At 42.8% G+C, this 16,607-nt stretch overlaps 1 protein-coding gene across 1 annotated transcript in view; it reads right to left on the reverse strand.

Moving 5' to 3' along the window:
* TMX3 (thioredoxin related transmembrane protein 3) overlaps positions 1-16,607 on the reverse strand; it is a 111,975-nt gene that overhangs the window by 46,226 nt on the left and 49,142 nt on the right. The window contains exon 9 of the mRNA XM_083187714.1: positions 14,457-14,523. Coding sequence (XP_083043840.1) covers positions 14,457-14,523 — 67 coding nt within the window. The remainder of the gene's footprint in view (positions 1-14,456; positions 14,524-16,607) is intronic.

The raw sequence follows: 16,607 nt of genomic DNA on the forward strand, positions 1-16,607 counted from the left end.
CGGACAATAAATCTGTAGATGTATGGCCACCTTAAATCTCTATGCACATGTTACATCTGCCCCACCTGCAGTCCAGCATTTTTTTGCCCATTTTGAGAACAAATTTGTACTGCGATCAGGTCTGATTAAGGGCCATTATGCAGTGTTATATTTCACACAGTGTCACTGAAATACATGAAATTGGATTTATGCTGCTCTCTTTGCAGTGCATATACAAAGATAGACAATCCTGTGTATATAAATAAGAAATAACTGTTGCAGTCTGTTATTGAAAAACAGTAACTGTTACAATAAGTATTACAAGTAAGTGTAAACTGTCTAATGTATCATTTTACATATCACTTCTGTTTATTCACAGAAAAACAGTGTTGCATCCCCTATACTGGGAACATGATTGGGCTGCATTACAGCCCAATTTAACTGTTAAATACGTTGAAGTGTATTATGATGTAATAAATTGTAAGCTTGCAGCAGGGCCCTCTAACCCCCAAGTCTGTCTGTCATTACCCAGTTTGTTTTATCACTATCTACTATTGTAAAGCGTAAAGGAATCTGCTGAGCTATATAAGAAACTGTAAATAAATAAACAATACATATAATGTTTAGGGGAAAAAAAACAAGAACATTGATTAAAAAAATAACAGGTTAATCATTCTATGAGTGGTGTCCAGCAGTACATATATGCCAATCACTGTGTTCATTTCTAGGCTGCAGGGCCGTCTTAACCGCAGTGTGGGCACCTGGGCAAAGCAATGCACTGGGGCCCTTACCCATTCTCCCCTCCTAGGGGTGGGGGGTGGTATCAGCAGCAGCTTTCATGTTCCACGGGTGGCAGGGGGTGCTCTATCTTCCATTCAACATGTAGGACCTGGAGCAGTAACTTCTGCTAATTACTCCTTTACTGCACAGGTGGTGGGAGGGTGAACACTAACGTGTGGAAGGGGGCACTGAGCTGTATGAAGGGTCCCTTGTAAATGACTTCCAGGGAGGTAGGGGGTGTTTTATACACAGGGGACGGTTGGATAATGTAATGGGCTTAATATTTGTCATTTTCCGGTGGAAGGGCAGCTTGTTTGACTGCAGATATCGCCATTATCTGGAAATAGATTTCTTAGCCTAGTATAAAAACTTTCAGGAGGTGCTGGGAACTTGGGGATCAGAGATCAGGAGCCAGAGCAATCCATTGACAAAAATATAAAACTACACCAGACGTTTGGAGCTGGAGCAGGGACCGGCTGCTTGAAGGCTGATAATCTCTGGTTCTGGGCATGATAGAGACAAGCCGCTAGTGTCATAGAGAACCTGAGAAATATGACTGGAAATTGTAATTAACAGGTCGGATGTGGACTGCTGCTTTGAAGTTGGATATATGCAGTTCCCCAGGGCCGATTTTCTAAATTCTGGTATCCCTGCAAAAAGGGGATCCTCAGCTATCAACATAGAGCCCTTATATGCCTAAGGGCCCCTGGGCAAGTGCCCATTAAGCCCATACAAAAAGACAGCCCTGCTAGGCAGGATTGATCAGCAATACTTATTACAGCATAATGCACTTTAATGTATTTAACTGTTAATATATTGGCTTATCTTTGGCATAATTATATGCTGTAATGCAGCTGCAGGTGGGGCAGATGTAACATGTGCAGAGGGAGTTAATGTGGCCATACATCTACAGATTTATTGTCCGATCTGTCTGTTTGGAACAAAATACTGGTAATGGATGAGAGCACTTTGCTTTGAAATGCTGGAAAACTGCCAAAAACTGTCATTCAGATATTACCAGGTATTTGTTCCAACCAGCCAGATCTGACAATCGATCTGTAGATGTATGGCCACCTTTAGATTTGTGTTGAGTTATTTTGTTTCTGTGCATTTCTTTTGTTTATTTATATACACAGGATTGTCTATCTTTGTATATGCACTGCAAAGAGAGCAGCATAAATCCAATTTCATGTATTTCAGTGACACTGTGTGAAATATAACACTGCATAATGGCCCTTAATCAGACCTGATCGCAGTACAAATTTGTTCTCAAAATGGGCAAAAAAATGCTGGACTGCAGGTGGGGCAGATGTGGCACAGGTTGCCGAAACGGATTCGTTGACTGCCACAACTGCCATACAGCTGCATACAGTCGCATTAAGGATGGGTGAATACAAAGTGTCCCACTATACTAAAATGCTGTTTCTACTTGCTATGCTGATGGCCTGAAGCCTTAAATAAACTAGAAGTGTTTTTCATCTTTAAAACGGAGTGCTGCCATATTTGTGCCCCAGTGGTCACACAGTTTCCTTATATATATATATATATATATATACCAGTGTGGTGGGCGGCACTCAATCAGACTTGCACTCCAGCATGAAGTAAAATAGCCTTTATTCTCCAACGGCGTTTCGAGGTAACAACCCCCGTTTTCAAGGACAGACACTCAAAGTACAACTGAATAACATATATATACATAAAATTCCCGCCACCAAACACCCAGAACTGGCGTGGACACGCCCCACTCACCTGTCCAGACAATCACCGCTGGCGTCCGTCACTGCTGTCAACCATCATCCAGAGGTGCAGCCCCGCAATGCTTCCCCACGGAACCTAAAGGCTGTATAATGGTTCCGGGTACTTCACTGCCCCGCGCACACATCCGGGGTTTCAGACACGTGACACGATCAAACCAATGGCTGTGTCTTTACAGGGAGATTGTAGCGTTGCCAGGCAATCTGAAACCTGATATATACAAAAAGCATCAGTACATTTAAAACATGAATCCGCATAAAATATATAAAATATAATGATGTCTGCTGGTGTTAACGCTTATTGTTTAACATAAATACATGTTGCAAAACATTAGTCAAATACTAAACATGTATATGCCATCAACGACGGACATTGTATTAACTGCAAAATACACAATACTTAATAATCAATAATTGCAATGCTCACAGCTAAAGGAATAAATTCACCTACAAACCTAAAGGCAAAGTCACATGGCAATACATCATATATAATACATGAAAAAAACATGAAAAATCATGAAAAAATCATAAAAAGGTTGAAACCTATTAGACACAGGATGAACAAGAGAAGCTGACACTCATAAACCGCAACCAACAGATACCCAATGCTCAGCAGTGGTAAGTAGAACAAAAGCCCACATCCAAGGTGGTTACAAAAAGCACTGAAGCCCCAAATTCTCGTTCAAGCCATTAGGAGCCACTGTCCCCAAATAGTGGATCCAGCGGCTTTCTTTCATCAATAGGGCTTTGTTCCTATCACCACCCCTGAGATTGGCCGGGACATGGTCTATTAATATGGATTTCATGCTGGCTACACTGTGTCGCATCTTTAAACAATGTTGGGGGACTGGTTGTTCTGCACTCCCCTGATTTAAAGCTATGTGTATTCCTGACCTATGTGCGGCCATGCGTTCTTTAAAGGTCCGTTGGGTTTTCCCCACATAACTTAAGCCACAAGGGCAGGTTAACAAGTATATAACATAAGATGAGCTACATGTTAGAGGAAAATTAATGGGGACCCTTTTTCCCGACTGAGGATGGCTGAATGAACCACCAGTGCTCATGGCGCGACAAGTAGTGCACCATAAGCACCGGTAACATCCATTTTTCCTGGTCAGGAAATGACTGCTCTGTTTATTGTCCCAACCTGTAATGTCATATTTCACTACTGAATCTTTAATGTTACGACCCCGTGTGAAACTGGGCAAAATCCTAGAATTCAATAGCAAGGGGAGGTCTGTATCAGAGGATATTATTGGCCAATATCCCTTTACTTGCTTAGTGTTACGTATAAAATGAGTTGAATACCGATTCACCCATGGAATGACTTTGTCACCGAATGGTTCTTTGGATTTATAACAAAGAAGTTTCTCACGTGGAATCGCCAATGCTTTTTCCTTTGCTGCCTGTAGCTCAACCACCGGATATCCCCTCTGTTGAAATTTAGTGACTATAGTAGAGTGGGTTCAACCTGTTTAGGATCTGAAGTGATCCTTCTAGCCCTTATTAGCTGTGAATAGGGCAAACCCCTGCGCAATGGAGCTGGATGGTGGCTCTCATTGCGCAAGAGAGTGTTCCTATCTGTTTTCTTGGTGAACAAGGATGTGGTGAAATGTCCATTGTTTACTTCAATAGATACATCCAAAAAATGGACCGATGTTTTATCGATATCATATGTAAATTTCACCACACTTGTTGACACATTGGCCCTTATTCTGATCGGTGCGGATATATCCGCGTGCGTTCGGCCCGCCGATGTTTTGTGTCTGCGCATGTGCAGAGGCGTCTCTGCGCATGTGCGAGCGGGGCGTACGGCGAAATCCCGCATGAAATGTGAACACTCCGAACAGGGGGTGGAGAGGGGCATGAAGGGCTGTTTGGGCTCATTACCATATGTTTACACCCCGCGTTTCATGGGCGTTCCCATGCAAATGCTGGGCGTACGTATGGTAATGCGGCCGTGACGCACGTGTAGGGGGCGGACATATGACATCGCCGGATGTCAGCTGCCCGCCCAGATCCCTGCTTTTGCACGGAAAACTGTCCGTGTGGTCTGAGGTTGCGGGAGCTGGTGGAGCACTCGGTCCTGCATTCGATGTTCTGCGACCATCGAATGATGGGGGAGGTTCCCTTAGATGGAGGAGGCGTATTCCGTGAAAAATACACGTGCGGTCCGTTCGGACAGCTTCTTACCGCATACGGACGGAGTTGGCGATCCGTATGGAAGGCGGGGTTTCGCACGCACGGTCCTGGCCGCATAATCGGCTCCGGCCGCACCGATCAGAATAAGGGCCATTGTGCATTTCTATGAGGTCACCAAGGCATTCCTGTTCTCCACGCCAAACAATCAAAAGATCGTCGATAAAACGTTTATACACTATGACCTCAGAACGCAAGTTGCCATTGATGTAAAACATTTGTTGTTCTATGTGGTGCATAAACACATTTGCATATGCCGGGGCCACAGAGGACCCCATTGCGCACCCGGCTATTTGCAAATAAAACCTGCCTTCAAACAAAAAATATTTTTTGGTCAAAATTAAGTGTAATAAACGCAAAAATACATGTATGGGCGGACCAATGTAATGGGGGTTATTTTCCAAAAATGCACCGACAGCCATAACACCTGCATCATGAGGGATGCAGGTGTATAGGCTGGTCACATCTGCGGTGGCAATACATTGGAAGTTAACCATGGCTGCACTTTCTTCAGCCCCCTGTAACGTTCTCAACAAATCAGTGGTATCCTGCAAATACGATGACATAACCTGAACACAAGGATTCAAAAGGCTATCCAGATACACCGATAAAGGATGGAACAGGGACCCCCTGGCCGAAATGATGGGTCTACCAGGGGGTTTGTTCACATCCTTGTGTATTTTTTAGTATAAAACAAAGGTGACCTAGGAAATTCCACAGTCAAAGCTTTACAGATATCACTAGAAATGTGACCTTCAAGAACAAACATCGATAGTAGCTCTCCCAACTCTTTCTTATAATCATTAGTAGGATCTTGCAACAATCTGGTATAGGTGGTAATATCGTCCAATTGTCTAAGACATTCCAATCTATACGTCACAGTGTCCTGCACAACGACAGCGCCATCTTTATCTTCCCCTCTTATCACAATGTCCTTTCTCGTGGACAAATTTTTAAGGGCTACCCGTTGGCAAGGGCTTAAGTTATCACGGTGTCTATGAGATAAAGGTTGCTCACCTAATTGGTCCATCAAACGTGAAAAAGGCTTAATAGACGGATTTATCGATGTAGGATCAAATTTCGATGTTGTAGAAACCTTTTTCAATTGTGGAGGTATCATATTCTCCTGAGCGTCCGGTTGTTTAGGAGGTGACTTAAAGCGTCCAAAGTGATCCTTTAAACGCAAATTTCTTTGTAGCTTATAGGTATCAACCTTCCACTGAAAGGCATCATACTTGGTAGTGGGGACGAACGCTAATCCCAAAGCCAGGACGTCTTGTTCATCTCTTGTTAAAACGGTGGACGACAAGTTGAAGACTATTTCTTGCCCTTGTTCGGGGGTCTTTGATGGTATCTGCCTTTTGTTTTGTCCAGCCCTTCGAGTAGCACGCCTTTGCCTTTTGTGATCATGGCTTTTGTAGATGTGCCTAAAGGGCCTGAACCAGAGGGTAACTGGGAACCAGATGCCTCACTATCACTCTGTGATGTGCTTGAACCCAGATTTAAATGTTGAAAGCGCCTCGGACGACGTCGTTAAATAGGTCGAGGGTTATCACGCTGTTGTGTCGAAGACAGCCAACTGTACACCTGACGCTGATCATAATCTTGTTGCACTTTCTTTATTTTATCACGTTTGAAGGCAACAAATAACTTAAGCCCTGGCCAACGGGTAGCCCTTAAAAATTTGTCCACGAGAAAGGACATTGTGATAATAGGGGCAGATAAAGGTGGCGCTGTCGTTGTGCAGGACACTGTGACGTATAGATTGGAATGTCTTAGACAATTGGACAATATTACCACCTATACCAGATTGTTGCAAGATCCTACTAATGATTATAAGAAAGAGTTGGGAGAGCTACTATCGATGTTTGTTCTTGAAGGTCACATTTCTAGTGATATCTGTAAAGCTTTGACTGTGGAATTTCCTAGGTCACCTTTGTTTTATACTATCCCAAAAATACACAAGGATGTGAACAAACCCCCTGGTAGACCCATCATTTCGGCCAGGGGGTCCCTGTTCCATCCTTTATCGGTGTATCTGGATAGCCTTTTGAATCCTTGTGTTCAGGTTATGTCATCGTATTTGCAGGATACCACTGATTTGTTGAGAACGTTACAGAGGGCTGAAGAAGGTGCAGCCATGGTTAACTTCCAATGTATTGCCACCGCAGATGTGACCAGCCTATACACCTGCATCCCTCATGATGCAGGTGTTATGGCTGTCGGTGCATTTTTGGAAAATAACCCCCATTACATTGGTCCGCCCATACATGTATTTTGGCGTTTATTACACTTAATTTTGACCAAAAATTATTTTTTGTTTGAAGGCAGGTTTTATTTGCAAATAGCCGGGTGCGCAATGGGGTCCTCTGTGGCCCCGGCATATGCAAATGTGTTTATGCACCACATAGAACAACAAATGTTTTACATCAATGGCAACTTGCGTTCTGAGGTCATAGTGTATAAACGTTTTATCGACGATCTTTTGATTGTTTGGCGTGGAGAACAGGAATGCCTTGGTGACCTCATAGAAATGCACAATGTGTCAACAAGTGTGGTGAAATTTACATATGATATCGATAAAACATCGGTCCATTTTTTGGATGTATCTATTGAAGTAAACAATGGACATTTCACCACATCCTTGTTCACCAAGAAAACAGATAGGAACACTCTCTTGCGCAATGAGAGCCACCATCCAGCTCCATTGCGCAGGGGTTTGCCCTATTCACAGCTAATAAGGGCTAGAAGGATCACTTCAGATCCTAAACAGGTTGAACCCACTCTACTATAGTCACTAAATTTCAACAGAGGGGATATCCGGTGGTTGAGCTACAGGCAGCAAAGGAAAAAGCATTGGCGATTCCACGTGAGAAACTTCTTTGTTATAAATCCAAAGAACCATTGGGTGACAAAGTCATTCCATGGGTGAATCGGTATTCAACTCATTCTATACGTAACACTAAGCAAGTAAAGGGATATTGGCCAATAATATCCTCTGATACAGGCCTCCCCTTGCTATTGAATTCTAGGATTTTGCCCAGTTTCACACGGGGTCGTAACATTAAAGATTCAGTAGTGAAATATGACATTACAGGTTGGGACAATAAACAGAGCAGTCATCTCCTGACCAGGAAAAATGGATGTTACCAGTGCTTAGGGTGCACTACTTGTCGCGCCATGAGCACTGGTGGTTCATTCAGCCATCCTCAGTCGGGAAAAAGGGTCCCCATTAATTTTCCTCTAACATGTAGCTCATCTTATGTTATATACTTGTTAACCTGCCCTTGTGGCTTAAGTTATGTGGGAAAAACCCAACGGACCTTTAAAGAACGCATGGCCGCACATAGGTCAGGAATACACATAGCTTTAAATCAGGGGAGTGCAGAACAACCAGTCCCCCGACATTGCTTAAAGATGCGACACAGTGTAGCCAGCATGAAATCCATAATAATAGACCATGTCCCGGCCAATCTCAGGGGTGGTGATAGGAAAAAAGCCCTATTGATGAAAGAAAGCCGCTGGATCCACTATTTGGGGACAGTGGCTCCTAATGGCTTGAACGAGAATTTGGGGCTTCAGTGCTTTTTGTAACCACCTTGGATGTAAACTTTTGTTCTACTTACCACTGCTGAGCATTGGGTATCTGTTGGTTGCGGTTTATGAGTGTCAGCTTCTCTTGTTCATCCTATGTCTAATAGGTTTCAACCTTTTCATGATTTTTTTATGATTTTTTCATGATTTTTCATGATTTTTTCATGTATTATATATGATGTATTGCCATGTGACTTTGCCTTTGTGGGTTTGTAGGTGAATTTATTCCTTTAGCTGTGAGCATTGCAATTATTGATTATTAAGTATTGTGTATTTTGCAGTTAATACAATGTCTGTCGTTGATGGCATATACATGTTTAGTATTTGACTAATGTTTTGCAACATGTATTTATGTTAAACAATAAGCGTTAACACCAGCAGACATCATTATATTTTATATATTTTATGCGGATTAATGTTTTAAGTGTACTGATGCTTTTTGTATATATCAGGTTTCAGATTGCCTGGCAACGCTACAATCTCCCTGTAAAGACACAGCCATTGGTTTGATCGTGTCACGTGTCTGAAACCCCGGATGTGTGCGCGGGGCAGTGAAGTACCCGGAACCATTATACAGCCTTTAGGTTCCGTGGGGAAGCATTGCGGGGCTGCACCTCTGGATGATGGTTGACAGCAGTGACGGATGCCAGCGGTGATTGTCTGGACAGGTGAGTGGGGCGTGTCCACGCCAGTTCTGGGTGTTTGGTGGCGGGAATTTTATGTATATATATGTTATTCAGTTGTACTTTGAGTGTCTGTCCTTGAAAACGGGGGTTGTTACCTCGAAACGCCGTTGGAGAATAAAGGCTATTTTACTTCATGCTGGAGTGCAAGTCTGATTGAGTGCCGCCCACCACACTGGTATGCTACCCCCACAAAGGGTTTTTGGAGGGCACCACAGCATTTAATCTTTATTGAAGAGAGTGCCGGTTCCTACACTGCTATATATATCGAAAACAGAGGGGTAGTGACCCTTTTTCTGCGCTAATGTGGGGGCAGCACTTCTATTATGCCTTGCTGTTAATAAAGGCACGATGGATACAAATAGAAATGAAGAAAGTAATAGGAGTGCGCCCTAAGGACAGTTTAACACCACAGAGTATGTACAGTTAAAATATCTGTATTTATTACAGCAATAAAGTACATATAAAAAACAACAATAGTTTTGACATAAAATTTGATCGGTAAATCCAAACAGAATGATCCCAGAGCAGGAAGCAACCCTACGCGTTTCGTCCGTTTAGGACTTCATCAGGGGTAATTCTGGATCCAATTCTATTTAATGAAACGATAATTTTCCCACATAAGATGGTAATAGGGGGAAATATGTTGTTAATAAACGGTCTATAAGGATTTATCAGCTTCAATTCTTAGGCGTGATATCACAAAAAGGCTCCAAAGTAACCAAAGTTTTGTACTTAGATGTTGAGCGAGGATGCAGATAAGCATAGGCGACAGTGAATAGTCAATATCCAGTTCAATAATCACGTAATGAGCTTCAGGGAGCCAAGAGCTGTGTGTATTCCAATGGAAGTACCGCGTACGCGGTACTTCCATTGGAATACACACAGCTCTTGGCTCCCTGAAGCTCATTACGTGATTATTGAACTGGATATTGACTATTCACTGTCGCCTATGCTTATCTGCATCCTCGCTCAACATCTAAGTACAAAACTTTGGTTACTTTGGAGCCTTTTTGTGATATCACGCCTAAGAATTGAAGCTGATAAATCCTTATAGACCGTTTATTAACAACATATTTCCCCCTATTACCATCTTATGTGGGAAAATTATCGTTTCATTAAATAGAATTGGATCCAGAATTACCCCTGATGAAGTCCTAAACGGACGAAACGCGTAGGGTTGCTTCCTGCTCTGGGATCATTCTGTTTGGATTTACCGATCAAATTTTATGTCAAAACTATTGTTGTTTTTTATATGTACTTTATTGCTGTAATAAATACAGATATTTTAACTGTACATACTCTGTGGTGTTAAACTGTCCTTAGGGCGCACTCCTATTACTTTCTTCATTTCTACTGCTATATATATATATATATATATATATAAAATAATTTTGATAGTGCTATTTGCCCAATACACTGATTTAAAAATCGAATGGTGTCCGTGTGCCTCTGTGATTGGATCCATATAAACATTATACTGGAGTGCACCGGATCAAGTTGTCTGGGAGTGCCATCAAACAAGGAGAATATGAGAACGTAATGGGTATCCACACAGGATGTGCCCTCAAGGAAAGGCAGGCAGATTTTTGCAAGGGGCTCCAGGCAGAAAGTGTCTAACCTTATCAAGGCCTCAGAGAACAAGCAACCAGGACAAGCCCCACACCAATCCACAATTAAGTCACTTAGCCCCACAGCAAACAAGGGCAGCCCCTAGCTGACCATAGGGCCAGGCCGCAGTAGGGAGGACAGCCCCTAGGGAGAAGTAGTGGAAAGGCCCAGGACCAGCGACGACCAGAAGCAATGGGAACGGAGGGCTCAGAAGCTGGTACAGGGACACTGCAAGCACCTCCAGCGGCACCTGATGGGAGCAGGAGAGAAGGGCGGCACACAGAGCCTGACTAGGAGAACTGTCCCTTCACTCCAGGAGTCAGCAGCAGGAGATTAATGTGTCCCTCAGATGGAAGTGGGAAGGAAGCGCAGCCAAGCAAGGCCTCTCAACTAAGCACTAGTCGACACACCACCGGAGCCGCACACACTTGCTCCTGGGCAGAAGACCAGATGCGCCAGAGGAGCGGCGTCCAAAAAGCACCACTCCGTGCAGGTAGGAAGATGGTACCTGGTGTCTTTGCGCCAAACGGGCCACACAATGTGACCAGACTCCAGGGAAAGAAAGGGTGGCTCCGTGCGGGTAGTATGCTATCTCCAGGGTAACCTGAGTGTTTCCCCCACTGAAGGCTAAGCTTTCCTCGGCTATGAGAGGGTTGTAGAAAGTACCAGTATAAGTAAATACAAGTAACAGGGACGGAGCTCAACTACGAAGCGGCCATCTATTTTGCCCCACGCACCGGAGTTGTCTCAAAGATAATTTAATGATAGAGATATAATAATTTATAACATTGACTAATTTACAGTAAATGCAAAAACATTAGGAAAAGCTGAATGTATTCCCTTCAGAAGTAGATTATTTATTTAAGTAAACTGTAATTAATGGACTTCAGATGATTTGCCGGCAATAACTAAAGTTATTCATATTCCTCGACTACATCCCTGGGATTTTTAGCAGAGTTGGCATGCGAAGTGTTTAAGCACCTAGAAATACAATTTTATGGAGCAGATCATTTAATTTAGAGTTTACACAGAATAGCCTGCATTTATAAATCAAAGTACTGTATGCAATACATACAGAACAGTATTACAAGCATAATAAAACAGATATACTATATATATTGTACCTGCTTAATGAGTTTCCCAGACTAGTGTTTGAGTGAGCTGCATTTTATTTATTTTTTTACATCCCCTCGCCAGACCACAACTTACACTCTGGTGTTTGAGCTTGGCAACCAGTGCCGGTCAAAGGATGCCTCACCGGCAATAACACTTATGGGGTGGGGGTGTTGTCGGAGTGTACTCTATAGTCTTCGATCCTATACAGCCACAGAAGGTACGTTACAGAGCATGGGTCATTGACATTTCTGCAACAGAGACTCTATTATCCTCCATCACAGTGGCCTATATCTAAACGCATCATAACATTTTATTGGAAGTTTAAATTAGTGCATACATCCTTTTTGATTATGAACTGTAAATGACAAGGTGTATATATTTATGTTACTAATAAAAAAAGGTCTGCTTCTAGCAATTAACTCATTAGTCGATTACATTAATCTATAATGCTTTAAACCAGGCATGTCCAACCTGCGGCCCTTCAGCTTTTGTGAAACTACACTTCCCAGCATACCGTGCCACAGTTTTGCTATAAGGGAATGCTAAAACTATGGCAAGGCATGCTGGGATATATAGTTTCCCAACAGCTGGCGGGCCGTAGTTTGCCTGCTTTAAAAACATATCCAGCACTACCTATTATCTATTCCTTTCTACCACATCCACTATTTAAGTAGTTGAGTGAAGCACACACACAGCAATATAATAAAACACAAACGTAAAATCATAGAACTTGATGAGTTAGAACTCAGGATAATGGTTGATGAAATGTATGCTAACATGCAGAAACAGGAATTTATCTTTAAGGTTCTAATTCTCAGATATTTTCACAGAGTTGATAAGTTTCGATTCCCATGAGCTTAGAAGGTGTATAATATACATAGTTGCAAATGGAATTTAGTGATACGCCATTATCAGCATATTCCCAGGAACAGAAGATTATTTTAGAACTCAGTAGCTATATGTTTATTTATTATAATTTAGGCAATATTGCCATCTACTGTTAATACAAAATTGGGCTTCTAGTGTGTATGTGATTTTAATATGGATAATAGGAAAGCATTAATGGTTATTTTATTTATTTATACATCGCACACATACTCCGCAGCGCTTTACAGAGAAAATTTTAACATTCACATCAGTCCCTGGCCAAGTGGAGCTTAAAATCTATATTCCCTACCACATGTACACACACACACACACATTAATTCAAGGGTTACTGTATGTGGATAACTACGCTGCTCTACACGCTGGAAACCTGTGTTTGAACACTGTGATTTTATTTTATTTTTTTAATTGAAACATTTATGATAGTTATATTTAATAAAACTAAGCACACACACACACACAATTTTTTTTTCCATTAAAATGTGCGTCAGTAGCGTTGGTGTAAAGGCATGCTAACGTAGCATTGCTAAAGCTTAACCCTATGGATAAATTAAAATGAGCTTAAAGCTTAATTTCTCTGGTTCGGTGGTCCAATTGGCTCAGAATTGGGTTCCTATGGAAGAGGAGACGTTTATCTACCAGAAGATATGAACCTCAAGTTTCTGAGACCCCGGAAAGGGTAACTGCAAGCTTCAGAAGCCATGGTGGGTCTGAATTAACGGGTCCATTCTAGTCAATTGGGAAAAATGTGTCTACTTTGCACCCTGATATCTCCGGTTCTGTGTCCTAGAGACTTGAGACTGGTACAATATGAAAGACACACACACTTTTGGCTTTCAGAGCAGACTAGTAGTTTATATGACATCAGTAAGGGAAGCGGTAAGCAACCATAGGTAGTGTCCCTTCCAACTGTCCACCTAGCACATTACTACAGAGTACAGCAACTAGGAAATACTGTATAAAGAAGGTAAACGCAGTGTTTTGGCATCCAGGAATTTAGGGAGGAGCTTTATTCCCTTCCCATTATACAGTTGTACAGTACAGTTGGAGCCGCAGCGATGTTCACAGGGATGAGACGCACAAGCGTTTCATACTGTAGTATACTGTGTGTGCTCACTCTGCTCGGCGAATGGCGGAGTTTCATCGGTACAGTATATCAATCCACCACTAGATTGGTGGAGCATTAGCCACCCAGCGGTGGTGATTTGTATTGCATGGTGAGCATCCATGCCCCTTGGTGGGCGGGAGCGCAAGAAAAGAGGGTCACCAAAACCTCTGCGATGGTGAGCTGGCGGCAAGAATGAGAGTAACTCCATCTGTATAAAGCCTATTTGCAATACAGGACTAACAAGCTGCTTCGGCTGATTACAACGGTATGCGGGATGCCTATATTCTGTGTGTATCTGCAAAGGGAATGCTACATAGTGGTTTTCTGTAAAACACGAACATCACATTTCTTATAAAATACAGACGTGGTCACACACAGAGGCGTAGGGAGGGCGGAGAGTGCGGAGACGGCGGAGCACAAGCTCCAGGCGCCAAGACATCAAAGGGCGCCGAAGCCGTGCAGCCCGCTCCCAGCTTTGCTCGGCCTCGCTCAGCAGCCCTGTCCGCTGCTATTAACTGTGGCAGCTAGCTACACCACTGGTTACACATAGAAAATGAGCATCCCACATATTTTAAATCAGAACAACAATCAAGAGCCATGTACAGGTGATCCTGTTCCATTTTCATGTACAGTAATGTGTGCTCATCTATCATGTGTAACTAAAAGATTAAATGTATCTCATACTTAACAAAAAAAAAAGGGCACATAAAATCACATACACAGAAATGCTATAAAATAAGAGCTCACCATCATACACAAAATAAGAGGAGTCTTTAAACACCAGGACAGCTGGGACCTCATTGAGGGTGACATACTGGGGGGAAAAAAAAACAATAAGATCATGAAATGCTTAACCTAGTGTATTGCTTTTTTAGCAATGATATTTTCCTGTACTAGACCTTTTTTTGTATGCAAAGCAGAACTGAAGATGTTAAGATTGTAACAGAGTTTGAAACATGATAGAAGCATTAATCCTCACTGGCAAACTGATGAAAGTATTACAAATGGACCAATGATGATATTGATGACATATTAATGAGAAAATTAATAAAAAAAGAAAATAACATTTTCGTTCTTGAACACACAAGCTTTATTGCAAACAGCAAAAACGGTAGTCCATGAAGTTTTAGTATGGTTTTTGTACACTAGATTGCAGTGAGAAATAGAAAAACTACTCCAATAATCTGTGTAAAAACTACACAATATCATCTGACACACACACACTTATGGTTATCTTTATCAATAAGTGGCAATAAAATGAGGAGTTTTTATATACTTCATTGAGTGACCGTGAGCTGGCTTTGGCAGTTACACCATGCGCAGTGTGCTTGGATTCCTCTTTCATTAAAAAGTTACAAAGTGTTAAAAAAAAATAAAATAAAAGAATTGAAAACAAAAGTTTTTCAAATGCTAATCAAGAAGTAATTTATTGTATTTCACACAAAAAAAAAAAAATCTGAAAACATTTCAGTTGCAATGAGATGTGAGGAGGAGACTCTGCTGAATAATTTGATGTGCAACACATATCTTTGTTCGAATGAGTCCACACAAAGGAACTTGGCATGGAAAAAGGCTGTGGCAGCTGCAGCGTATAGAGCAGGGGTCAGGGAACTTTTTTATCTTTTACCCCAAAAAATATTTATACGCTGACATTACCCCGTTAATTTGAAAGGAAGAAAATCATACATTATTTATTATTTGAATTCAAAATTTTATTTAATCTATTCAACAATTCTTTGAGCCGGGCGCTGGGGGGGGGGTCTGCGCATGCGCTGACCGCGAAGACTGCACCGCCCCGACGGCAGTGCGGTCTGTAGCCCATAGGCTACAATGGGCTACTGCTATCTCAGAATGGCGGTAGCTTGGGGATCAGAAGTGAAGCTGGCCGATGTTGATACATTGGCCAGCTTCACATTTCCCTATGGGGGAAGTGCCCTACAGCGGTGCAGGAGGGATCGCAACATGGATCGGAGATTCTGCTGTGGTCCCTCCATGATACATTTGGCAATACTTAACGTTTGAGGCTAACCCCCAAAAACTGGTGTTTTCAGTGATTTAGCTGCAAATATTGAATGATAAATGTGCCCCTATATATACAGCATACAATAAAATGTTATGACGACAGCTACACCTCACACAGTACCACACCACACCACCCCACCCGCTGGCAGTCAGACATGTACATGGGCCCCACCTCAACCCTGAGCCCCCGGCCGCCACCATGATGGCTGTGATAAACTGCAACAATCCCTGAATCGTCCGCCTAGGCCACTCTCCCTCCTGTAACCACCAGTGGCATAGCACAGACACCGGCAGCACGGACAGGCCTCACCCTCCTCTCCATAGCATTGTGTACGGACAGACCTCCCCTCACTGCCCTTACCGTGGGGTCTCCTCTGTCCCCTCTAACACCTCCGGAATCCACAAACAGCCTCTCCCATCACCCCTGTCCACACTGATTATTTAAAGCCAGGAAAGCCACAGCGCAGGAAGGGTCCAGGCTATGGAGATGATAATCTCCGCAGGCGCCGTTAACTGCTCGCACACAGGGCACAGGCAGGCACTTCGACTACACCAGCCAAGCCATGCCTCCCCTGCTGTGTATAGCTGAGTGACATTCCGCCGGGTAGCCGCTCCTTCCCTACTTCCGCAGCAGCTCATTACATATGAATGTGTAATGAGCACTTGCGGAAGTAGGGAAGCGCAGGGATCTGGGCAGGGACAGTCGCGCTGCCAAGACACAGCCGGGCATAGATATAGAATAGATTCATATGCAGTCCCAGCTGTGTCTCCATTACCCCCATAAATGCCACAATCAGTCACACACAGGTATACAAGTGTCACAAATCAAATTAATCAAAATAGCTGCTGGAGGCTGTCCGATACGACATATCCTAC

Source organism: Crinia signifera, chromosome 5 (assembly GCF_055691185.1).
Source record: "Crinia signifera chromosome 5, ASM5569118v1, whole genome shotgun sequence".
In the NCBI taxonomy this organism is placed as follows: Eukaryota; Metazoa; Chordata; class Amphibia; order Anura; family Myobatrachidae; genus Crinia; species Crinia signifera.